This window comes from Phragmites australis, chromosome 17, assembly GCF_958298935.1.
Source record: "Phragmites australis chromosome 17, lpPhrAust1.1, whole genome shotgun sequence".
In the NCBI taxonomy this organism is placed as follows: domain Eukaryota; kingdom Viridiplantae; phylum Streptophyta; class Magnoliopsida; order Poales; family Poaceae; genus Phragmites; species Phragmites australis.
In genome coordinates this window covers 28,513,600-28,540,530 of record NC_084937.1, presented here as the reverse complement: position 1 = coordinate 28,540,530, position 26,931 = coordinate 28,513,600, and the positions used below count along the sequence as shown (strand labels likewise).

General features: G+C 44.1%; 1 protein-coding gene and 1 non-coding gene across 3 annotated transcripts; one reads left to right on the top strand and one right to left on the bottom strand.

Annotated features, from left to right (window-relative positions):
- The first annotated feature begins 8,971 nt into the window (after positions 1-8,971).
- On the top strand, positions 8,972-9,110 carry LOC133898017 (small nucleolar RNA Z247). Its single transcript, XR_009906036.1, has one exon. It is a non-coding gene; the product is annotated as a small nucleolar RNA Z247 (small nucleolar RNA).
- A 7,089-nt stretch (positions 9,111-16,199) lies between these two features.
- On the bottom strand, positions 16,200-18,246 carry LOC133897796 (uncharacterized). Of its 2 annotated transcripts, none has more exons than XM_062338621.1 (3): positions 18,086-18,246; positions 16,816-17,033; positions 16,200-16,642 (listed from the first exon to the last, which is right to left on the bottom strand). In XM_062338621.1, the coding sequence occupies exons 2-3, from the start codon at positions 16,988-16,990 to the stop codon at positions 16,422-16,424; spliced, it is 396 nt and encodes a 131-aa protein (XP_062194605.1). In that variant the 5' UTR covers positions 16,991-17,033; positions 18,086-18,246; the 3' UTR covers positions 16,200-16,421. The 2 variants fall into 2 exon arrangements, with proteins under 2 accessions (XP_062194605.1, XP_062194606.1); XM_062338622.1 differs by having other exon boundaries at positions 16,816-17,023.
- Between the last annotated feature and the right edge of the window lie 8,685 nt (positions 18,247-26,931).

Genomic DNA, 26,931 nt, shown 5'->3' with positions numbered 1-26,931 from the left:
TTAATCATCTAGTCCCAAAAAAAGATACCCAGAGAGTTTATTAAATTAGCCACCTCGATCTCCTTGTTCATCATCAGGAACACAGCCCTGCTGGTAGCAGGGCGTCACAGATTGTTTGGAAAAGAGGTCACCTCACGAGATTCCAAGATCTGCTAGACGATGGCCATGGGACAGATCGACCGTGCCGCAGAGTATCCAGAGGGACAAGGAGTTTGGTTTGGCTAGCTTTGGGTAAGGGAACGTATTGGATATGAATTAGATAGTCTATTTTTTATATTGTTATTTATATTTTAACATGAATATGAATATCTTCGAATACGAACATGAATCAGGTTGTTTGAATATGAATCTATATCCGAATACCTACCAGATTCAGTTGTATGTGAATATTCTATAGCTTTAACGACAAATTGTGAAATAGTAAATTTATTTGACACGAGCATCGTATCAATTTAATATAAGGAAATTCGTTTTTATTGAATTGATCATCTACCTTAAGGCAAAGAGTCACTTTTAATATAATACCATGATTTTAGATAATTTTAAACCATTAGATACCAGATGAAAAGCATGAATATGGATGAGTACAATATACATGCTACAATATCAAATAATAAAATAATAGATATGATCCAAAGAATTTAGTAAGAGAATAAGATAAAAGAATAGAATTTTATGTTACTCATATTTATATTTCATAAAAGTATTTCTACATATTCGAATATAGATATTATCCATCTACATTTCAATTTCTAGAAAAAGGGATTCGGTTATATCCATATTCATATCTGGAAAATGAATTCATATATATATATATATATAGACACACATACATACATATGCGTACCTGTTTGTCAATCAAATACGAATTTTTCCCAATAACAAATAATACATATATCTACTATCTATTTTTCACTCTAATATCTTTAGGGGCCATTGTTTGGTTGGCTAGCTGCTTGCACCGGGCGATGTGGAGAGGACCTAGATCTTCAAGGGGGAAGGTAGCTTGCTTTTACCAGTTTCGGAAGAGCCTTGGCCAATTATGCAACTCAAATTTACGCTACATGTTAAGTCACACGTCCGTGTCTCGATACTCAAATGATTGGCCCAGCTCGTTTGATCTAACTGGAGATAGTTTTTTTAGATCAAGATCTAGAGATATATAGTTTACAGCCACGTTTGGAAACAGTAAGGAATATTATGATTCCTATATATGTGGGAATCGAACTGTATCGTGCGAAGCTTTTTTTGTTTCAAATAATGAGTACATTATACCATGTACATCCATATACTACGTAGACAAATGCCTCAGCTAATGCGATATAGTATATCTCCTATCCTAATATGTGCTAAATGTTAGTACATGTGGGATAAGAGTATAAACAATGGTGTTGTCTCAGTTTGCCACTATAAGTCTTTATGTGACCCTATAAATTACTGATTAGTTGTGTCTTAGCTAAGTATTTTCTCAGTTTTTTTTGGTATTTTAAAAAGTCTTTAAAAATTTATTTTGACTCTTAATTTATCTTACAATATATTATCAATCTATTATATTATTATTTGAGGAGAAAAATAAGTCGCCATATTCATTCTTAGATCATAAAATTACCATATTAATAAAAAAATAAATCCAAATCACTTATTGTTACGAACATATAACATCTACTTTTATCAAGTGATTTCAGATATTATATCCTGAGTTATACTCTGAGACATTTCATACGCACAAGATATGGTTATTACCTAGCTAGCCACTTTCAACCACGACGAAGCAAATCGCTAGCTTTCATCAACTACTTGTAGGTAGAGCGATAGGTTTTTTTAAGAAGAATATAGGTAGAGCGACATGATCGTGCCTAGCTAGCTACCTCAGCTGTGTGACCGCAACTGCGACGATGCAGATAAGCGGACGAGATATCATGTCGATCGGGTTGCTCCTGCCGACGACTTATCTCGCCTGGCGCAGCAGATTTCGCACCGGCCCGCCCGCGCCCAGGAGGCTGATGTCTGCAGCCTGCGCGCGTACGTGTGCCGGAACAAGCGGTCCCGTGCCTGACAATGTGATCTTCACGTCAAGATCGTGGCCACGGACCACCATGTGAATCCGTAGCCGAGTCTGGTGGAGATTACGCTGACGGATGCAGGCGTCGCGAATCCCGATGGCTCGGAGAGATACGCCCCCGGTACAGATGATAACTCCTACACCGCTAGCGCCTAGCGAGAGGGCTGTCGCAACTAAAGGTTCCCATTCACGGATGGCAGTGCATCGGGTTCGGTTCCTACAGGTTCGGTGGAAAAACGGTCCTACCGGGTTATTGGATCGTGGTCCAATCCGAGTTAGGTTTGGATTGCAATTGGCATCCATACGTGCTCCACGAGGCCTCGAAATCTGAGACATATAATTTATTTACTCTAGCAACCTATTACTATACAGTGTCGCCTTTAGTTCGTCATCCGCATGACCATCTCCGCTCACAGCCTTAGAACCAGACAACCAATCGATTACACAAGCCTCAAGAACCTTAGACGGCGGGCTCCTGTTGTCCTGTGTGGCACGCCGGTGTGGCGGTGCATCCCGGCCCCTCTCAAACTCCCTTGCTCGGCCCTCAGCTGCTCCCCCTCGAAGCATTTTCCTTTAGCCGCTTCCACTCGCTCGATGCTCTGGTCGCCCCCAATCCTCATCGAAGGATCGGCCCATCTGCCTCCTGACCCAGACGCGCAGTGACATATCTGCCCTCTGGCCTCGACGCCCTGTCCAGCTCCTTAGATACGACGGTGCATGGCCTTTGGCAAATCTGGCTTCCATGCTTAGATATTTTATTTTTCTTGAAACTACTCGAGCATGGCAGTGCAGCGGTGGGTGTGCTTTGCTTGCATGCGTGAGATATTTTAGTGCTACTTTGGCCTCGTTTGTTACATCTCTGGATCCGGAGTTTATATAATAAAATAAAGAGATCTAAATATTTATTTTTTCTAAAATAAAACCTAGGTGACTCAACCAAATATCCTTAATCTACTCATAGTTTTAGATCCTAGATTTCTTGAAGGTGGATATGATCAGCTCTAAAAAATCGTGGATCTGAATCCATACCAAATATGCCCTTTATTAGTATAGCCATAAATGTTTTGCTTTCTTCAAATGGGAGTCATGATTCATTGGATTATCTAGGAACCGTCTTTCAGACTTCAGAGTTTCTTCTCCTTATCTTCTTCCATACTGGATTATTGAATTTTGTGTGAAAAGTTTAATTCTTTGTTGATAACTGTGTTTTAGTTTAGTCTGCCTGCCAACGGAGGCAAACATGTTTGAGGTTTATATTCATTGTCCAGATGGTCAAGATCACACTTTATTGTTTAGGCATAATTACTGACTGAACTTTGATCTGAATTTGCCTTCAGTTAGTAGCTTGTCGAAGTGATTGTTTATGCAATTATTCTGTTAGGCAGTTGTATTTTTCTTTGCAGGAAGTTGAATGTCATTTTCTTTGTATTGCTATATGAACAGATTAGCTGTGAGCCTGTGAAGTTAACAGTATAAGTGTACAACAGGTCAACCGTTATCGTCAATTTATTAGTTGTGACTTGTGACTTGTTATCTATTTTGTGAACTCTGAGTTTATAAAATAGTTAGTTGTGCCTTTCAATTTGTGAATCTATAAGAATAAAAGCAAGTTGGTTCGGTTATGTGTCCTCCGTCAGATTTCGGGTTCTCACCGAGGTCAGAGCCGGAGATGGAATTACTTCTTGTTTGATCTTTAATTCATATTGAGTTTTAAGTTTTAGATTTTGAGATCAGTTATATTCTTGCTTCATATAGTTTCGACCCATCCTGTTGCCACCCTTATTACCGTAGCAGTAGCCGGACTGATTATTTGTCTGGAACCCGTGGACATGTTGATTGGCATGCTTGTGTCGTGAGTGAGCTGGGCTGTCAGCTCGATCATACCGTCGGATCACACCGATCTTTCCATGGGGTATGGAGGTACTGGTCTTGTCGATGTGATGGTGTCATCTCAGTTAGCTGCTTACTTGACTAATGTATATTTCATTCCGTTATTTCCACGAGCTAGATCGCCGCGAACTTGGCTGCCATGCATGCTATATGAGGTGGGCATTTATGCTTGGAAAGAGTCTGCCCTTTACTATAGAGGCAGATCTGATTAATCACCTGCTAATGGGGACGGATGTCCGCGAGAACCGGACTTGTAAATCTCGTCGATTTCCTTGGAATCCAGGGGAAATTCATCGGACCGATGAACTTGATTCGAGCTTCCCATCAAGCTCAATCATTCCATGCACCCTTGCATCGCGTCGATCGAGCTCGACCGTCGCAGCGGAAGCTTGTGTCGAGACCCCTTGGATTTTACGTCCATGCGCCGGGGCACGGCGACATGGGCGAACAGCAACAAAAGGTAGCGTGGCCATTTGCAGTAGGTGATCCCAGGTCTACGCGAACAGTGGGGCTCCGTACCGTACGGGAGCTCGTCCATGTACAGAGGTTGTCCCATGCCTGCAGTGCTACACAGCGATCTCGTCGGCGCGAGCTCAAGCATGGCAGTCACGGGTTCATCAGACTCCACACCGATGACGATACTCATACGACTTATACAAACTCGTGGTAATTTTCAGGGTATCTCTCCTCTCGCCGGCTTCGAGTAAGTTAATATTACAGAGTTTTTTAAGAAAAACATATTGAGGACGACTACTTAAAAAAAAACTATTTTAAAATAATCTGTTTTTACAGACGTTTAGTGTACCTGTCTGTTATCGAATGCATATGAAAATGAACGATTTCTACAAGTGCAAAAGTGGTTATATGTAAAAACCGATTTTCATAAGTGGTTCTTTAAACGGACCGCCTATGATATAATCGGTTCCCGAATCAATATATTTTTACCTCAAAAAAAATGATTTTTTAAGTCACAAGTCACACGCTTTTTCAAGTGAATTATGTGCGCATGCTATTCTTGACACTCAAACTCGAAATCTCTCAGCTCACGTGAACCCTTCTTACTATCTCACCATATGACTACTACTCATCATAATAACATATATATATATATATATATATATATATATATATATATATTCCTTCTAATATCTTCTATTTGAAACTTTAAATGATTATTTGGACATCTAAATGACTTCATATAAAAAAAATTGAACTACAAAGTTATAGATCTCGTTGAGGGCTATAATTTTCATATAAAGTTTGTCTCTATTCAAATTTATTATGAAAAAGTTATGAAGTTTCTAAAATAACCACTCATCAATTTTTTTATATGAACTGCATCTGAAAATAACCTTCTATTTCTACGTACGGTTCATATAAAGAACCATATCTAAAAATGTCCATTATCACATGCGATTCCCCATATAAATCACTTGTTAATCATCTTATTTTTAAAGACGGTTCACATAAGAAATCACATTTAAAAATAACTTTTACACATACAACTTTTTATGTCATCCGTCTCTGAAAATCACTTAGAGGTTTGCATATGAAAAGATATTTTAGTTGTCTTAAAAATTAGCTTTTTAAGTAGTGGACTAATCTTACACATCGAGTTTCCACGGTCATGCATGGGTTAATTCCTCAAAGTACTTCACTTATGCTCGTAACCTTTTCCTTTTCCCTTTGAAATTCACTTACGACAATCGTATCCAACTTGATCTGGTAAATTTCACAGTAATCTAAAGCTCCTCGTCGGCTGGGTGTATTTTAGTGGAACATAAACAGCACGAGTCTCTTTCAGGTTTAGCTTACGGGTACCGGATCGATCTAATTCTGCGATCTCGTCAGGTACGTAGAGGCATCACTAACGGCCTTAGTACTAAAAAAGATGCTAAATGACACATTGTATAGCGAGACATGGACATGGCAAATTTATCGTGCACAACCGTCATCGGCACTTCAGAGTTTTTCGTAACCAGGCAAAACAGGTGCCGACTGCCGACGTACCCAAATGACTGAGATACAAATAAGCATGTTGCCGACCTACTCCGAAAATACAATTCTTGACTGAGATGCAGGGTGATTAATTATCGAAAACGAAGCCTTAAACGGATTGAGATGATGATATGCAAAGTACTACTAACAAGATGATGACATGCATAGTACTGCTTGTAGTTGCAGAAGCTGTTTCATTCCTGCAAGAAAAAAATGAAAATGAAAGAAAGAAGAGCATCTATTATATTATTATTTAAGTATTAAAAGTGATCATTATGTTCGCTCTCAAGTCACAAAATATCATATTAATAATAATAAAAAATAATCTAGCTCATTTATTATTATGAACCTTTAATAGCCTAGCTTAAACTAAAAAGTCCATACCAAATACAATAAATAAATAGCTAAATTCATAATTAAAAATATATAAATTTAGCAGTTTGATTTCCATATTATTTGGAAAGCAAATATCTAAATAAAGAGTTAAAAAATAAAATAAATAATAATAAGAGACTAATTTTTTAAAAAAATTATAATAATAAAATATTATAGTAAAACTAGTCACGCTCACTTTACTAGTTACATGAACAAAATTAACTACAGGATGAAGCTAGATTCAGGACACGGCTGCTAGGCTATCTTTCGTTCTAACGTCGTGATCCCCAGCCCAATGGGGGAAGCAAGCGATATCACCAATCACAACATGTCCGCGTTACTAGAATACTAATAGCTAGTTGAAAAGGTGAGAGGGAGAGGGACCTATATTATCGTAGAAAAGAGAATCTTTTGTAGATCGATTTCTATAAAATTTGCTTCTTTTTAGATTATAGGCTAAATACACATCTAAATACACACTACATCTTATGAATACACACACGTATATATCCTAAGACACCCTAAATCTACAAACTAGGCACATACCTTTATTGAAAAGATTTATAAGTCTCTGACTCGACGAGCGACGGGCACTTCAACTGAGCCGGCCGGCTTGATCTGAAACTCTGAATCTTTTCAGCTGATCCTCTTTCCTCTCTCCACCTAGCACTTTGCATGCATAGGCATTGCAGTCTGCAGGCACCGGTACAGTGAACGACCTGAGGGCCCGGCGCCACCCTGCAGGCAGGCCAATTAAGGCGGCAGGCGTGCATTGGAGATCGGACGCAGCGCGCGAATGGCAAATTTCGCCTTCATCTGCTGCGTATAATACGGCTGTGGTGACGCTACGTCCGTCGTCCGGGCAGCATAGGTCCAGGCAGCTCGCCCCGCGCGCCCGCCGGCAGCCATGCCGGCTCCGAGCTGACCGCGTGCGGCGGCATGCCCGGTTGGTTTGTGTCCATGACGGCCGGCGTCCGCGGCGCGCGCGCGGCATCACCTGGCTTCGATCGCGGACGGGCCCATGCGCGAGCGCGCGCGTCACCGGTCGTCTCCATGGGTCCTCCCGGAGATCGGAAAGAAACGCGAAACGTTAATTTGTAGCTGGCGGGAACGGTGGTTCAGTGCTCGTTGTCACGATCGGTACGTGCATGCAGCGGAGATCATGATGGGCGCGCCCGCAGTCCGTCACTAGCTAGCTATGCTCCTTTCTCGTCTCGATTTTGGAACGAACGCCTTGCTCAGCTAACAAAGTCGACGGTGCATGCATGAATTCTGTGTGTGACGTATACGCACCTAGGTATACGTACAAGAGCACTCGTGTTTTTGTGGGGTTCTCACCCGTTCGCACGGTCATAGTTTTCAGCGTGTGGGTGGGCTACCAACGACTTGACGCACGCGGAGGAAAGCATCCCCATCCCAGTCGATCGTGTCGATAGAAGAATCCGAAACCATTGACTGGAACAGGAACACTTCCGTCACACACAGACACAGTGAGGAAACCTGTCAGGACCACTTCTAGCTCGTTGCTCTACTTTTTACACGCCGCCGGCCTGGCGCCCAGGCAACTCGTGGACACGGCTGGTCTCCTGAATATGGTGTCGAGTTGCCTGAGCTGTCATCGTTACGTTCCGCGAGTCAGCGTACCATGCTGTCCATGCGCACACACCGCGCACCGGCCATGGATTAGACCGGTTCAACGACGACGACGAACGGAGAGTGCGCTCTCGTCAATCCACACGGGGTATCAGGTAGAAGTAGCAATCACGTCGCCTCGTTATCCTACAAACCGAACCCTACGGCGTAGGAGCGTGATGCTTGGGTACAGGAGACTGTTAGAGATTGAGATATTTGTGAGTTGTAAACTGCTAGAGATTAAGATATTTGTGAGTTGTAAATTGCCGATGGTTGAGTTTGTATCAGTTTAGATGGAGCTAGAGATAGCATTCAAACTGATGAGCTGTTGTAGATAGATTTCATCTCCGTTTGAATCGATATCGCATGAACTCGGCACAATCTGTAAGAGCCACGCCAGGGATTGTTTCTGGTATATATAAACACGTAATAGCGGCCCGAGAGGGTAGAAACGCTTCAGCAATTTTCATGGCATCAGAGCCTCCTTCCTCCACTTCATCTACGTCGAGTCCATTCATGTTGCTCCCGTCTGTGCCAACGACATCAGCGACCATGACTGGCTCCACCTTCAGCTTACCAGTAGCGGAGAAGCTGACCTGTGACAACTACATCCTCTGGCGTGCCCAGGTCCTGCCAGCAATTAGGGGCGTGCAGCTCGTCGGCCTCCTGGATGGTTCGGCTTCCTCACCACCGGCCACCATACAAGTTGTGAGGGACAACAACTCTATTGACACAGTGTCCAACCCGGCGTATGCGACATGGATCGCACAAGATCAGCAGGTTTTGAACTATCTTCTTGCATCTCTCAAGATAGGTGCTAGCTCAAGTTGCAACGCTAAAAAAAGCGTCGCTGAAGTCTGGAAGGCTATCCAAGAGATGTTCGCCTCCCAGTCACGTTCAAGAATCATTCATCTTTGCTCCAAGCTGACAAGCACACGTAAGGGAGACACGTTTGCAGCAGCGTACTTCTCCAAGATGAAGGGGTTTGCAGATGAGATGGCTGCTGCAGGTAAGCAGCTTGATGATGATGATCTTGTGTCTTACATTCTTACTGGACTTGATGCTGAATATAATCCGCTCATTGAGGCGGTAAGTGCAAGGATTGATCCTATCAGTTTAAGTGATCTTTATGCTCAACTCCTGTCTACTGAGGCACGTTTGGAGGCACAGAATTTTCAGTTTCAGATGACAGCCAATAGTGTTTCGCGAGGAGGATGATCTCGCGGCCGTGGAGGTCGTGGCCGCGGTTATGGAAACAGAGGAGGTGTACGTGGCAGCCGTGGTTATAACAACAACAATGGCTCATCAAGTTCAAAGCCAGTGTGCCAGCTCTGGTCAAAAGTTGGACACACTGTCCATCGATGCTAGAAAAGGTTTGACACAACCTTCACTGGTGAAGACAAGACTGCAAATACAGCTGTTACTTCATATGGCTTTGATACAAATTGGTATACGGACACTGATGCTACTGATCATATTACTAGAGAACTAGACAAGTTGACCACACGTGATAAGTATAATGGATAGGACCAGATTCATACAGCTAATGGTTCAGGTATGCCCATTAATTATGTTGGGTACTCTACTGTTCATACTCCAGTTTGTGATCTCCATCTTAATAATGTTCTCCATGTTCCCAATGCCAAAAAGAATCTTGTCTCTATTTATAGACTCACCTCTGACAATAATACTTATCTTGAATTCATCCTGATTTCTTTCTGGTCAAGGATCAAGCAACGAAGAAAACCCTTCTACGAGGCAGATGTAGAGGTGACCTTTATCCTCTTCCCACCTTGAAGATGCCATTCTCCTAAGACAATCTCTTAGTGCAATCAAGCCCTCATCAGAATGATGGCACAGTCGGTTAGGTCATTCTTCATCTGTCATAGTTAAAAAGGTCATTAGCAGTAATAATTTGTCTTGCTCTCAAGAGTCTAGTATAGAATCAGTGTGTGATGCTTGTCAACAAGCCAAGAGTCACCAGCTTCCTTATTCGAAGTCATCAAGTGTGCCTAAAGTCCCTTTAGAGCTTGTGTTCTCAGATGTATGGGGACCTGCACCTATTTCAGTTGGTAGAAATAAGTACTATGTAAGCTTTATAGATGATTATAGTAAGTTTACTTGGGTATTTTTGCTGAAAAAGAAGTCTGATGTTTTCAGCAAGTTCCATGAGTTTCAGCAACATGTTGAGAGGCTTTTCAATAGGAAAATTCTAGCCATACAAACTGATTGGGGAGGTGAATACAAAAAAGTACACCCTTTCTTTCGAAAGGTAGGAATCCCCCATCTAGTATCTTGTCCTCATGCTCATCAACAGAATGGGTCAGCGGAACGTAAGCATCGCCACATTGTTGAAATTGGTCTAGCTTTGCTTGCTCATGCATCTATGCCATTAAAGTTTTGGGATGAAGCCTTCCTGTCTGCTGCCTATCTTATTAATAGGCTCCCCTCCAAGGTTATCAATTTTGAGTCACCTATGGAACGTCTCTGTGGCCAAAAACCCAACTACTCCTTGCTTTGCGTGTTTGGGTGTGCTTGTTGGCCAAATTTGCGCCCCTACAACACAAGGAAACTACAATTTTGATCTAAAAGATGTCATTTGGTTACAGGATAACCTCAAAGTCTACAAGAAGCACTTGGAGACAGCTGATGGAAGCAAGCAATGGAAGAAGAATATTCTGCTCTAATGAAAAACAAGATGTCATTTGGTTCCAGCAAAAGGGGCCAACAATATTATAGACTGTAAGTGGGTCTATAAAGTAAAACAAAAATATGATGGCACGATAGACAGGTATAAGGTTCGCCTGGTTGTAAAGGGATTTAAACAACGATATGGTATTGATTATGAAGATACTTTCAGTCCCATTGTGAAAGCTGCGACTATACGTATTGTATTATCTATTGCTATTTCTAGGAATTGGTGTCTTCGACGGTTAGATATCAAGAACGCGTTTCTTCATGGTGTTATGGAGGAAAAAGTCTATATGAGGCAACCACCTGGGTATGAAAATCCTTCTTATCCTGAATATGTATGCAAACTTGATAAAAACATTATATGGATTAAAGCATGCTCCTAGAGCATGGTATTCTAGATTGAGTATGAAATTGCAACAACTTGACTTTTTTGCTTTAAAGGCAGATACTTCATTGTTCTTATATAACAAAGGTGGAGTAATTATATTTTTGCTTATATATGTGGATGACATAATTATGGCAAGTTCTTCAGAAAGTGCAGTTGAAGCTCTTCTTCAGGATTTAAAGCTTGAGTTTGCTCTAAAAGACTTAGGTGAAATACATTATTTTCGGGAATTGAGGTGAAGAAAACTAATGGTGGTATTATCCTCTCTCAAGAGAAGTATGCATCAGAATTGCTAATTCAAGCTAGGATGAAAAACTGCAAAAGTGTGACTACTCCTCTTTCAGTATCAAAAAAGCTTTCAATTACAGAAGGAGAACTTTTAAATAGTGAAGACTCAATAAGGTACAGGAGCATTATTGGTGCTCTATAATATTTAACATTAACCCGTCCGTGCATTGCTTTTGCTGTCAATAAGGTATGTCAATTTCTTCATGCTCCCACAACCTTACATTTGACAGCTGTCAAAAGAATCTTGCGGTATGTCTCTCATACCATATCCCTGGGTATAAAGATCAGTAAGTCTTCATCAATGTTAGTAAGTGCCTTTTTTGATGCAGACTGGACAGGATGCCCAGATGATAGAAGATCAACAGGAGGATTTGCAGTATTTTTAGGTTCAAATCTTATGTCATGGAGTGCTCGTAAACAGGCTACAGTATCAAGATCAAGCACTGAAGCAGAATACAAGTCTCTTGCTAATGCTATAACTGAAATTATTTGGGTTCAATCTATTCTTGAAGAACTAGGTGTGTCTCAGTCTAGAACAGCATGTCTTTGGTGTGATAATTTGGGAGCAACCTACTCCCTCCGATTACAAATGTAAGTCATTTTAGACTTGTGCATAAGAATTAAGAAAGTAGATCAAATGACCTTTTTACCCTTTATTTATTCTGTAATGGAAAAGATATTGTGAGAGTGATAACATTTATTAAATAAGGGTAAGAAGGGAATAAAAGAGAAAAAAAAATGCATAGAAGTTCGAGAATGACTTATATTTAGAGAATAGTTGAGTAGACTAAAACGACTTACATTTGCAATCAGAGGGAGTATTTGTCAGCAAATCCTATCTTTTATGCACGGACCAAACATATTGAGGTTGACTATAATTTTGTATGAGAACGAGTGGCAGACAAGCGTCTTAACATAAGATTTATATCTTTTGAAGATTAAGTTGCTGATGAATTTACTAAACCTCTTACTATTTGGAAGTTAGAAGATTTTTGGCGCAATCTTAACTTAGTAAAGTTATGATTGAGGGAGAATGTTAGAGATTGAGATATCTGTGAGTTGTAAACTGCTACAGATTGAGATATCTGTGAGTTGCTAAAGTTATGGTTGAGTTTGTATCGGTTTAGATGGAGATAGAGATAGCATTCAAACTGATCAATTGTTGTAGATAGATTCCATCTCCATTTAAATCGATATCGCATGAACTCGACACAATCTGTAAGAGCCACGCCAGGAACTGTTCCTGATATATATAAACACGTAACAGCGGCAATTTTCACAGACCAGCTGAGACTGAGAGGCGGCAGCTATACAGTCAGTTAGCTGGTCATCCTGATCGCTGCTGCTCTGCATAGCAGTAGTACTAGTACACGCACAGCGCGTGCATGGCTGCGCAGCTGCCACCTGCCAACGCCATGCATTGACACCGCGGCGGCGGCTCGGGCAGGCCCCACCGACCGCGACGGCGTGCACCGGTGCAGAGTCGATCGCCCGGGCGCGCACGCCAACACTCCACATTGTCACATGCTGCGGACGTGCTGCTGCCACCGCGCCGGCCATGAAGCAGGCCGACCGGCCGGTCCGTCCAATGACGGCGACGCAAGCAAGCAGAACGCCCTCGTCGATCAAAACGTACGGGTACCATCAATCCGGCCATCGTCATCGTTTCGCTGAAAATACAAAGCATCCACGTCAGTCGTCGTACGTTCTCCTACGGAGCGTTCGCTACTCGCATGGCTTGGGTACAGAGGCAACGGCACGGCACGCACGTAACGTCACGTGAATGCATGATGGCAGCTGCTACTGCACAGCGGTGGTAGCAGTTGTTGTACCTCATCGTCGTCCCCGGCCCCCGTCGCCGTCGGGCCATTGACGGCGCGGAATGGCGGCGCTTCGGGCTTGCCGGTCATGCATTCACGGGTTCGTTGTTCACAGAGCTAAGGTATCCTGACGAACTTTCTTCACAGCAAGCGTACCCAGGATGTTGAATTTCTGAATTTTTACCATCGTCATGTATATCCTATACACTTTTTTTTTCAGAATTGGAGCCTAGAAAGGGGGCCCTCCCGGTGCCAGCGCTGGGATCGAATCCAGGTCGCCGGCCTGGGAGGGAGCCCAAGGACTAAATCCCATACACTTGCTCTCCCAACTGGACTAAATCTGTCTGGTGCTTGCCCAAATTCCGTATGCCTCAGTCAGAGCCAGATCTCTTTTTTTGTTCTTCAACTGATCTAGAATTTCGCCTGTTAGAAACCTTGGATTTCACAGCATAAACATTGTTAATACGTACATGCCCCTGTTAGGCCATCTCCAGCAGAGGAGGCATTTTTGCAGATTCGGGTGCTACAGTGATTTGCGGTGTGCTGTTCGCGTACTGTAGCACTGCAGCAGAATCGGTATCGGTGCTACAGTGTTGCTACAGTACTGCAGAGAAAGAAATTGGGCCTGCGTATTTGTGAAGCTAATGTAGCGCTGTAGCGGTACTGTAGCAACACTGCTCACAGGGACTGGCAGTGGACCGGAGAAAGAAAACAATATCTGTACTGTAGCAACACTGTAGCTGTACTGTTCATAGAAGCTGACAGGGGACCCGGAGAGAGAAAAAGAGGAGTAGAAGGTAGAAAATAGGTTAGTTGCTGGAGATGAAAAAAAATAAGAGATACTATAATAATATTTTAAAGAATAAAAATTTGAAGTAGCTGCTGGAGATGAGCTTAACCTGTGCTAGTACGTTGCTTAGTACAACAACCTGAGCAGAGATCGTGTATCACAATCACGGGAGATTCCCGTTTGCCAGTGGTACGATCCCGCTAAAATCGAAGAACAAAAACGTGGAGAAGGGAGGTTGATCGTTGCAGAAGCCCACAAAATTTCAGGCTCAACAACAATCCGTGGGCGGAGAAGTGAAAAGGATAATGGACAAGCCAGGGGTGGTCTGGTCGGTATATGAAACAACCACCACCCCGAGATCACCAATTCCCCAAGACCCCAACTGAGGTTGGCACAGATGCGTAAACATCCGGTAAAAATTCGTGTGGACGGTTCATGCAGCGAATAGGAATCGTACAAAAATTCAGATTCTGAAGTGATCCCCAGAGGGAGAAAGGAAAAAGAGAAATTGCTGGACGGGGTGGTAGGTAGATGAAATACCGACCGATCCGCAGCGCCAAAAATCCGGTAAAAATTCATGGATATGGGGAGTTGGGATCCTCAGTATCACACAAAATCTCATGATCTGATACGATCTCTGGAGGGAGATATGGAAAAAAATAAATCTCTGCATGGGGTGGGTGGACCAACACGTGCCTGGCGAAGCCGCTCAGGACCTCCTCCTCAGGTGAACGACACCGTCGCCGGCCGCACCTGTGCTCCACTCACCTCCTCCGACCTCCGTCACGGCGCTGCAGGAGATTTCTTGCGCACAGGGCATCGGGCGCGAAGGCGGTGCCGGTCCAGCAGCGCAGGAGCTTCAATTCATTGGGACGTACGGCGGGCGGTGGAGCGACGACGAGCGGCTAGCGAAGAGCACTCGCGGGGACGACAAATCCGTGCACGCAAACCGGCGTTGTCAAATTCGTGGATGCAACATGGTAACTGATCGGTCTTGGCACTCATCGAGTCATCGTCCGAACCTGAGCACGCAGCGCAGCAGAGCCATTGGCATCTCCAGCAGCTAGTGTAGCTGGCTTGCTGGCTACAATTTCGTCCACGGCACCATAGACCAACCACATCACACACTCCCAAGTTTACGTGGGCCCAATCGAGGCCACGGCCGCTCCGCCGTCAGCGAGCCGGTCGAGCGCCCACGCCGCTTGCTGCATCCGAGGGCGCCGAGCTCTGCGTCCGTGAGCACGCCGAGCGCCACCGGTCCCTCTCCCGCCGAAAGTAGCCTTTCCCCACCTCTCTATCCGGCGGCATCCATCGAGCTCTCGCTGCGCCCCTGCGGCGCCGCCGTGCACCAACGCCTCCGTGAAGCTTTGTCTAACGATTAGCGTAGCAACTCTCTCTCTCCTCGCCCTCTCTTTCCTCCATGGAAGGACTATCGCTAGCTGACGCGGCGCCATTGATGGAGACGCCCTTATGGGAGGATAGCTCGTCTATTGCCCAGCTCTGGAAGACAAGAATGTTTGAAAATTTGCCGTGCCACCATACGTGAGCCTGTTTCTTTGTGCTAGGTGATTCACCATCTTTTGCCGGAGAAAGATTTGTACAGAAGTTCGACACGCGTGTTGAGGGAGCAGTGTAATATCAGAACCGATCGAAGTGATCCTGTGTGCGAAGTGGTCGCTGCGGAATGTCAGGGCTAGATGGCCGAAATCATGGTGTAGAGCACTTGAACCCGGAGCAGGCAGGTCGCAAAATGGGCAACCCAGGCAATTCCAGATCTCATGCACCTGTGGATTTTGCTTGCACAGTTCGCCTCCAGCCCCCTGTGACCTCCTGTGATCCTAGTGACAAGCAACCAGGAATTTAAGGATATTGCAATTGTGTTGAATATTTTGTTAAAACAAAGGTACGTAATCAAACAACTCAAGTCCGCTGCAGGTAAAGATCTGCATATGACAACTTCAAGATGGTTGTTGTAACTGTGTCGAGTATTTTGTAAAAGAAAAGTTTGGTTTGAACTTAGAGTTGCATTGGCGGTAGGGTCAAGTTAGAACCAGACTCATGTAACTTGGGTTCCTCATAAATATGAGAGAACTGATGTTATAACCATGACAACATAACAACGAACTCGCAGGGGACTGTCAACGGTTCTACCAGAACCCCAAGGGGGTGATGTTGCAACTAAACCTCATCAACAAACATCACATCTATGATGCCATCTGTGTTCTTGCATTGTTTGGCTCGGTAGATCCAAAATTTCTAACAAAGAGCCAGAAGATGCTGTATAGAAAGGCTTCAATATTCTACAGGATTTAGCAAACTCAGTCTCAAAGATAAACAAAGATACCAGACACACAAGGTTCCAACCAAAAGATAATCAAAACAGTGTAGAATGGTCGCTCGTATGTTAGACTGCAGCAAGAAGAATAAAGATTCATGCCAAGAGGAAGGCACATTCCAAGCAGGGGAGCTTATTATAGAAGATAACTTCTAGACTTTACCCTCCCAGAGGCATTCAGTGGAGAGACTACTGTTACTGAGATTCTTTGATGATGGAGTATGCAGTAAGAGATCCCGGAGATGAGCTGGTGGCTGGAGGCCCATGCCAGAAGCACGCTCCCAGCGCTGAAGCCGAGTAACACCAAGGCATGGGCCAAATTTCATGTCCATGTCAAACTGTCGCAACTGCTCCTCTTGCTCACCAAAATCATCTGCAGCAACATTACCACGAACAAAAGGGTTATGGTACTAAAAGAAAAAAGAGCTACCGAAGGCTCTAATTTATGATTATGATACAAGAAGAGCTTCCATGCTATCCTGAAAAGTGAGGAGCGCAGACTTGATAGTGGATTACTCTTATGATCTCTCGGCTAGTGGCAAGTACCTTCGAGATCCCAGGAGCCATGAGAAACTAGTGCCGATGTCTGAGCAGTATCTGAGGCCCCAACAGAGGCACCTCCAGTGTACTGCTGTGATTTCTTCTTGGAAGATGACGATGATTTGGTCACACCTCCTTTCTTTTTCTGCCGGTAAAAATCCTTCACACCACTAGATGCCATGGTTGTCTATTCTTCGATCCTGTCCGTATTTACCTGTCAAGTCCTTCCAACAGACGAACATAAATTTAGCGTTACTTCTACTTTGGCTTTGGAATTGGTTTGGATTCCTTTTTACTTTGTGGCAAAGTATGCAATAAACTATAACCATGCTGACAGGGCACTATAAAAAACCTACAGCTTCAGCATTCAAGTCCTGACCACTAGACAGCGGGCTTCTTGTAAATAAAGAACTGTGGGCTGATGCTCTTAGACCTATAGTTTCAAAACACATAAAACTTGGTATGCAGCACATCTTACAAGATGCAGCAGGGCGAGAATACGCATCTCATTAACTAATAAGTATATGCTTATATGCTGTAAAATTAACTAATAAGTATATGCTTATATGATGTAAATTTTTTTATCTAACCATTGTTCAGAAATCTGTTAGGAATTAGGACCATTGCATATAGTCAGCTCCAGTTCCAGTCCAAACTCTGAACAAATGGAGCAGTTATCTGATAAAAGCATCATATATCATCAAACATATATATAGGAAACAGCCTTGAGTGAAATACATATAGAAAGGTAAGTTCTGCAGCATAATCTACAGACCAAATTGTTAAAGGCATATGACTAAATCCTGTTATCTGAGCTCATAGCAAGCATGCTATAAGTAAGATCCTGATAATCGGTAGACACCACGATTCTTAATACTCCACTAGAATTGAGGAAGTGAAATATTTGGACACAATGCAAGAAAATAAGGAAAACAAAGGAGCAGAACCATCCTGCAGAGAGCAATTTTTGTTATGCTAGAAATCCCCCTTGCTCGTTAATCTATCGACTTCCAGCGCGGGGCATGAGGATTCAGTTAGAACCCCCAAATCTTCGGAAAACAAACAGCGAACGTATCTTAATTGGGTGCCAAGAAACCCTATGGTGTAACTAACGTCGATTTTGCGCGCTAAAGGCGAAGAAGAACCCAATCCAACCATGGATGGCTGGATTGGATCAGCAAGGCACCGGGCATCACACGAATCCACAACCACATGGATGGAGGGAAATACAGATTTTGGCTTGATTGGGAACAAAAACCAGGCTAGGATTACTTACCCAGAAAAAGGAGAAACCAATCCACGTCCGGATGGATCTCGACTCCGCTAGATCGAGAGAGGAGCGGCGCGGCGCGGCAGCAGCGGACTGGGGAGCGGCGGGTCGAGTGAGGGACGTCGGCGCTCTGCTTTGGGTGGAGGTTTGCGGTTCGGAACTTGGGTAGTCTGGTAGAGCTGGGACTTATGCCGAACCGGGCCAGTCGGGCCTGGCCCCTTAGGGCCTCAGGCCTTTCGGGCCGTACAGGACAGCGTGAGGAATTGTTCGTGATGGATCGGTCTGGCTTGAATCGCTCCCGTTAGGCTTAGGTCCGTCACGAAGGCACGATGAACCTTATCGTGCTAAACTGACATAGGCCCACCACCGCTCGTCCACCGCCATTGCCGTGTGCCCGTGCTACCTGCTGTCTCGTCCATCTTTGTGGTGCTCTAGGGAGGCAACCAGTTCAGGATGGTGATCCGCATGGCCACCATTGTCGGTGCCAATGCATCCATGACGTACAAGGCGCTAGTGCAAATAGTTAACATCGATGTATCGGTGCTTGTGAAGCCGTAGATGCTAATTGTCACGTTCCAAATTTTATAATCACGTGATTAAATTTAATCATATATTATTAGCGTTATATTTATTTTCGAGGTAAATTATTTTGGCGCACTAAAGCACTTTGCTTGAAATCAATTGGATTAGAGAAGGAAATCCGGGAGAGAAAAGGATTAAATTCGCAGCGAAAATAGTCACCCTTCACTTACATATGAGCCCACATATGGCCCCACCCTCCAACTACTCAAATAAGCAGCCCACCTACTCTATCTCTCCCACCTGCTCCCCTCACTCTCACGTACTCTCTCTCCCCAGCAGCAGCTGCATCCCCCCTCCCCACTCAAGCTCCTACTCTCCCTCTCTCCATTTCTTCCCAAAAATCTGAGCTCAAGAGGGAGATTGAAGATATGCATATAGTATCATTGCATTCTAGAGCTCATAAGTTACTCATCCATCCAATTCATTTTTATTTTCTCGAAAGATTCGAGCCGGATTTGATATCTTTTGGTGTTCATAGTTGAAGCACAAGAAACACCGGAGTTCTTCGATGTTCCTCCATTTCCTCCACTTCCCGGTGGTCACTCAACTCCACAAACATCTTGAGTAAGTCTTTTAGGCTCCCCATGGCAAGACTTCGTGGTTTAATTGGTCAATTTCGAGTTTTAGCAAAGTTCATGAGTTTTTAAGGTTTTAGACCAAAATGAGGATTTAGATGAGATTTGATTTAGGAATTAAGTTACTAGGTGGTTAGTTGAGTTCTAGACTCTCTAAACTCTCCCAAACATATACCACTTTGGAGGAAAAAAGATCGCAAATCGATTTGGCAAAGTTTTCCCTCAAATATGAGCAGTTCTAGAAAGTCTGGAACTTCCGAAAAATTGTCCGGAGGTTCCACAGTCCGGAACCTCCGCAGAAAAGTGCGGAGGGTCCGTAGTTACTATTCATCTGGCGTGTTGATGCTTGTAAAATTCATAATTAATTCATCCGAACTCCAAACGACGTGAGACCAGTTGCGTTAGCTTCGTATGAGTGTGAACTACGTGTTAAAAATGTTGGAACTCCAGAAAATAATTTTTAGAATTAGTGAGTTAATTAAATGTATTTTTCCTTGTTAAGGTCACGGTTAGTTGTTGCCATGTCCTAAAATTATGAAACCACTTTTGTTAGCCTTGTATTAATATGCTCTACACATTAAAAATACTATGAGCCATGAGATGAGTGTATGAATTCCATTAGTTAATGAAATACGCGCTAAGGTTTAATAAGTCATTAAAATGGTTTCAATCTTTAACATTGCATAATTAATTGGATCTAAACCCCTTATATAGTGTATGACCATGTTTAGGTAAAGTGTGTCTAGTGTTCAAATTGAATCGATCAACGAATTGGCGAAAACACATTTCCTGTCAAAGTCCGGAGAGTCCGTACATGTCCGGAGTATCCGGAGAATTCTCCGGATAGTCCGAAGTTTGCCTGAGTTGCGCAAATATCCGGATGTTCTGTATAATTTTGCGGATAGTCCTCATATGTCCGGAGGTTCTGCACTTTCAGTGACTTTTCAAATTGGTTTGAGTCCTAATTTTGTTCTAGCTCGCATGTTTGCACTTTAACATGTTTTAGGCATCCTATGGCATGCATTGTTGCATTTCATCCATCCTCATAGCATTGCACGCGTTATTCTTTTTAGAGAACACCGAGCCGATGTTCTAGGAGAGTGAAGAAAATTTTGGACAGCCACCTGAACAGCAAGGCAAGCATTTATCATATTGCACCTTTGTCGTATTGAATGGAGTCTAAATATTGATAAATTATGCTTATGTATAGATTTGCATGTATAGTAAGTCAATGTTGGGTTTTGATGGGTAGATCCTATGTTGAATTGCATTGTCTCTACCTTGATGTATTGTTGATCTATATCCTTGTAGCCTGGGTTCAATCATGCTAAGGTCTAACTTAAAAGTGATACGAGATGCTTAGCAATGCATAGGTCCTCGGTAGAAGTCAAGTGGTGGAACGTCCCATCGTTCGCGAGCTATAGGTTAAATTACTTTCACAATGGTTACCGTGTTGGGTTGTTGGTGTTGGTTGGTCGAGTGGTGAGTATGAGACGAGATGTAGGGGTGTCATCTGCCCTCAAGGAAAGTTCGGGGGTAGTTCGGGAAGGGAATCCGGACACCGTAGGCCGCTTGCATCGTTTAAGGTCGATCGTCGGGGTAGTTAGTTTTAGCACTTACCTTACTCACCATATGTCGATCTAATGGTAAGGCAAGCCAAATACCTCCGCAGCTGTGGCTTTGTGGGGCTTGAGCATCAACAGTGTGAGCGGGCGGGCTTATAAGTGGTACTAGTTTGCTCCGGGAGTAGTTCTAGTACTGCCGAGCCGAGCGATGCATGCCGCACACGGTTGGGGCTAGTTGGGAAATGTTGACACGGGTACCCCTTTATGTGCACTTTAGCGGGTGGCACAAGCCGTATGGTCCCCGAGTCATGTGGGTTCAGGAGTATCCCCTGCAAGGTGTATAAACAGTTCGAACTGCCGCGCTCTCGGTCATGAGCATGCTATTGTTTCATTTGCACCCGGTCGTAGAGTTCTCGTGGTTGGTTCAGTTGTATGGTTCGGATATGTGGTTTGTGGTTCGAACATGTGGGAGGTGGTCGAGATGGCACTTGTTATACATTGATACTAATGTGGCTTCAGTTTCATATGATTAGTTGGTAGTTGCAGGGTAATTTCATATATGTTGGTTAAGTTAGTTGCTCACACATATGTCTAGGTTGCTTACCGCATATGTTTTACTTAACCTTGTGGTCTATTCTTGCTAACAGCTCAATGCATAATCCTTGGAGTCATGATATTATATACCCATATTATGTAAGACTTGCGAGTACCTTCGTACTCAGGGTGCTGCCCTTAAGTTGATGCAGGTTCACAAGTCGGCGAGGAAGAGACGCTGTTTGGCTATTTTGTGCCTGCAGATCAAGGTGGCGGGCAGGAGTAGCACACTCTACGTCGAACTCAGTGTTTTGGTATGGAGCCTAAGGGCATATAGCTCCATATCCTTTTGTTGTATAGCTTTTAGTCTTCCGCTGATTAGTTCTTTTGTTGGTTAGGAGTTGAGCAGGTTTTAATCTCCTCCTAGCTCTCTTTTGTTGTAAATTGTGATAACTTGTTGCCTGCTTAAGAACTTGTAATATAATGTTAATTATTCGCTCTTTCTTAAGCTTTGTTGTGATGTACATGTTGAAAGGGCATGCGTTCTGATCTTGGGCACAAAACACGTGTCGGGAATACTGGGATGATATTCTGGTTAATCATCGAGGTTGTGATTATAAATAATGATCCTCCTGATGATTAATTAGAATATTATTTAGATGGTTCCTCACAGTGTGGTATCAGAGCTTGGTTTAATTAAGTAGCCTAAACATAATTAGAATATTATTTAGTAAGTGTGTCGAACTCACTAAGCAACCAACTAAAGTTTACTTATGCATTTTCCTATCAATATGTATGAATCTGCTATATTATGCCCCTAAGTATAACGTATGTGGTTGTGATGCTTGATGGGGTGAGATGCATTTGAGAAAGATACGTGTAGTTCAGAAACGAGCATATTTTCATGTTTTATTGCTCATTTTGCATCATGCCTTTGAACATGCATTTTCATAAATATATAGTGTATGGATTCAAGTAAGCGAGATCCGACATAGCAAAATAGAATTAGTTGGAGTTTGATTTTTTTTTCACCTATGTCGGAAATTAACCTTCGCCTCTTTTTCTTCTCATCATCACAATAGGATGAGAACCCGTGGCAGTTTGGGAGATCTTTCCGAGGGTTCTAATGAGAACAACCCTCCACCACCTCCACCGCCGAGCATGGCGGATGTCCTAATACAAATCGAGCAAAACCGTCAAGCTCAGACGGCGCTCCTTGAGACCCTCGTGCGCAACATGACTCCTCATGGAGGAGGTGGGGCCGGGTGCCAAGTTGATTTCTCGGATTTCTTGCGGACTCAGCCGCCTACCTTCACGAGTGCTGAGGATCCACTCGACGCCGACCACTGGCTCCAGACTATCGAGCAGAAGCTCGCTCTCCTTTGATGCGAGGACCATGAGAGGGCGCTCTTCGCCGCTCATCAGCATCAAGGTTCGGCAGGCGCGTGGTAGTCCAACTACTTGGCTATGCACCCTGCCAATCATCTGGTGTCTTGGGTGGAGTTCCGCCAGGTATTCCGGGATTTTCACATTCCCAAGGGTCTTATGGAGATCAAGCGACGGGAGTTCATGGACCTCAAGTAGGGAGGCCGATCGGTGATGGAATATGTGCAGGTGTTCAACCACCTTGCACAATATGCTCAAGATGAAGTGAGCACCGACGAGCGAAAACAATACCACTTCATTAACGGTCTCAATTCAAAGATTTAAGACCGGTTGTCGGTGCACGAGTTCGTCCATTTCAACAAACTTATGAGCACCTCGCTCACGGTGGAGTTCAAGCTCAAGAACCACCAAGAGGAGAAGAAGCGCAAGAGGGGTCCGTCGCCTTCTATGGGCGGGGGCTCTCAACGCGCCCGCACGGAGAATCCATCTCCACCATCTCACATGTCGGCCTCGACAGCTCCACGGCCGATGTGGCTAGTGCGGCGTCCGTCCTTCTCCGCTCCATAAGGACAGCCTATGAGACCCGTCGGCTCCCAAGTGAGCGTGACAGGTGGTTCCAGTGGCCCGTGCTACAACTGCGGCCGTGTCGGCCACTATGCGCTAGATTGCCTGTATCCGAAGCCGGGGGCCGCAGTGACAGCCCCAAGGCTACCACCGGCTCAGTCTGCGCCACTGTCCTCTCACGTGACCCACACCCCCAAGCGTGGCCGAGCACGCCACACAAATGTCGACGAGGTTCAGGAGGGTGATACCATCCTGATGGGTATGTTAAGTATGAGTTTCAATTCTGTCGTCATTCCTGCATTGGTTCTATTTGATTCTGGGGCCTCTCACTCCTTCATAGCTACGAGATATACCTGGTGGCACGGGCTGAAAATCAGTGCCACCACTTCACCATATGTCATCGATGCACCCGGGACCAAGATTCTAGTGAGTCAGTGTGTACCCAAAGCGTCGGTCATTATCAATGAGACGCATTATGGTGCAAACTTGCTGGTGATGGACTCAAAGGGGATAGATGTCATTTTGAGATTGAACTGGCTCACCAAAAATGAAGCTGTCATGGATTGTGCTTGGCGAACCATCACCCTAAATGGACTGTCCGACACTAGGATTCAGTTGAAACTTGAGGGTGTCGGTTCTTGTCTCTTTGCTTTGAAGGTTGTCCCCACTGTAGACCTATTGAGTATTCTTGTGGTGTGAGAATTCCCGGATGTCTTTCCGGATGAATTGCTAGGAATACCGCCCGACCAAGCAGTTGAGTTCTCAACTGATCTCATTCCTGGAGCGGCTCCAATTTCCAAGAAATCTTACAAGATGTTGTTAGTTGAGCTAGTTGAGCTGAAGAAGCAGCTTCAGGAATTGCTATCCAAGGGATTCATTCGTCCGAGCTCCTCACCCTGGAGATATTCGGCACTCTTTGTGAAAAAGAAGGATGGTACCCTGCGGATGTGTGTTGATTACCGTCCGTTGAATGAGGTCACTATCAAGAACAAATATCCTTTCCCTAGGATTGATATTCTATTTGATCAAATGACCGGAGCCCGAGTCTTCTCGAAGATCGACTTGAGACTGGGCTATCATCAAATCAAGGTCCGACCGGAGGATATCCCAAAGACGGCTTTCTCGACTCGCTACGGGCTATATGAATTTACCGTCATGTCCTTCGGATTGACGAATGCGCCGGCTTCTTCATGTATTTGATGAACACGGTGTTCATGGAGGAATTGGATAAGTTTATCGTGGTTTTCATTGACGACATTCTCATATACTCCAAGATTGATGCAGAGCATGTAGAGCACCTCCATATTGTTCTTGGCCGGCTCAGAGATCATCAACTCTATGTCAAGTTCAGCAAGTGTGAGTTCTGGCTCAGGGAGGTGGTATTTTTGGGTTCTGTCAGAGAATGGTGTTGCAGTGGACCTAAGCAAGGTGCAGGATGTGCTCAATTGGGTTCATCCCAAGAATATCATTGATATCCGGAGTTTTCTCGGACTCGCGGGCTACTACCGTCGGTTCATCGAGAATTTCTCCAAGATTGCCAAGCCGATGACCGAGTTGTTGAAGCAAGACAATGCTTTTGAGTGGTCGAGTGACTGTGAGACAACTTTCCAGACTTTGAAGAAATTGCTCACGACCGCTCCAGTCCTTGCTCAGCTTGATGTGAACAAGGGCTTCGATGTCTATTGGGATGCTTCTCACATGGGCCTCGGATGTATCCTTATGCAAGAAGGCAGGGCTATCGCTTACGCCTCACGACAGTTGAAGCGCCACGAGGAGAATTATCCGACACATGATTTAGAGCTGGCTGCAGTCGTGCACGCTCTGAAGATCTGGCGTCATTATCTTGGGAACTTGTATCGTATCTATACGGATCACAAGAGTTTGAAGTACATTTTCACTCAAGCCGATCTGAACATGAGGCAGCGAAGATGGCTCGAGTTGATCAAAGATTATGAACTAGAGGTTCATTATCATCCCGGCAAGGCAAATGTGGTCGCCAATGCCTTGAGCCGGAAAGCTCATTGCCATTGTCTTAGGGTCGAGCCCGAGAATTCCACACTTTGTGATGAGTTCCGTCGGCTTGGGCTCAAGATGGTCACGGATGGATTCATTGCCAACTTGGAGATCAAATCCACTCTTCTGGATGAGATCAAGGCAGCTCAGAAGGATGACAAAGGCATGGCCTGACCGAGAGAAGATGAAGATCGGTCAGGCCGTATGCTTTTCTGAAGATGATCAGGGCGTTCTATGGTTTGGGAATCGACTAGTGGTTCCAAGGGTCGAAGCGCTGAGGAAGAAGATCCTTGACGAGGCTCATGATTCATTGTTGTCTATTCATCCGGGAAGCACAAAAATGTATCAAGACCTCAAACCGAGATTTTGGTGGACTCGCATGAAACGAGAGATCGCTCGATATGTGGCTGAGTGTGATGTCTGCTGAAGAGTGAAGGCCGAGCATCTCAAGCCAGCCGGTACACTTCAGCCCTTGCCCATTCCTTCCTGGAAGTGGGAGAAAATTGGAATGGATTTCATTACCGGCTTGCCGAAGACCTCGAATGGGTACGACTCTATATGGGTGATTGTGGATCGATTGACGAAGTCCGCTCATTTCTTGCCTGTCAAGACCGATTGAATAATTTGAATTGGTAATTGTATTTGGAAAATATTCGAATGAATGTATTTGAATTGAATTGGGTGATTCAATGGAATGATTTAAATTAGGAATTGATCTTAGAATGGATAAATCAATGAATGGCTTGGATTCGAATTGATTTAGAATGAGGTTTCGAAATACGAGATTCAAACTTGAACCAAGATTCAAACCGACTAAATTGAGTTGTAAGCGATTGAACTGGAAGAATTGAATATATCTCGGATGATCGAAATTGCATTTGAATACGAAATTGATGATGATTTGAATGAGTTGGAATTTGAGATATTTGGGATCAGGGAGAATTATTGAAAGGAACTAGAACATATTCGAATTGAGAGGCACTCAATTTGAATCATCACGCAAAAAACCATAAGAACCAAAAAACCAAAATGCATATGATTAATTCATTGCAACGATTAATTTAGAAACTAACTTGGTGCTTTCTGGAATACTTAGCTAGAATAATGTATTTGAATACACACATACGAGTATATATACATCAAATATATATTTCCTTGATTTTATACTAGTTTAATAATTAGAAAAAAGTTTCTATTTGGAGCAAATTTTGCTATATTTTTATATGCTAAAATTCAGGGTGTTACACCGGGCGTTGGGCTGTTCATGCCCGCTGCCTCTTCTGGCCTGCCGTCCAACTCCAGGCTGCCTGGACCGCTGGCTCTGCCACCACTATCTCACGCCAGCTCAAACGAACCGCATGGCAGCTCTGCTGCCCTTGCTGGTCTTCTACCACAGGTAGTTGCTAGCAGTGCCAGTTGCGTTGACTGACTACCCTCGATGATCTCCATCTAGCCGGTGGTCAATGACCATCGTATGACCACACGAGGCAAGTATGGGTTCCATGTTCCAGTCCAGTGGCTTAATCTCTAGGCTACAACTGCAGCAGTATCGCTCGTGCCCTCCTCCTATCAGGGTGCCTTGATCGATCCATACTGGCGACATGCTATGATTGAAGAATTTGACGCTCTTCAA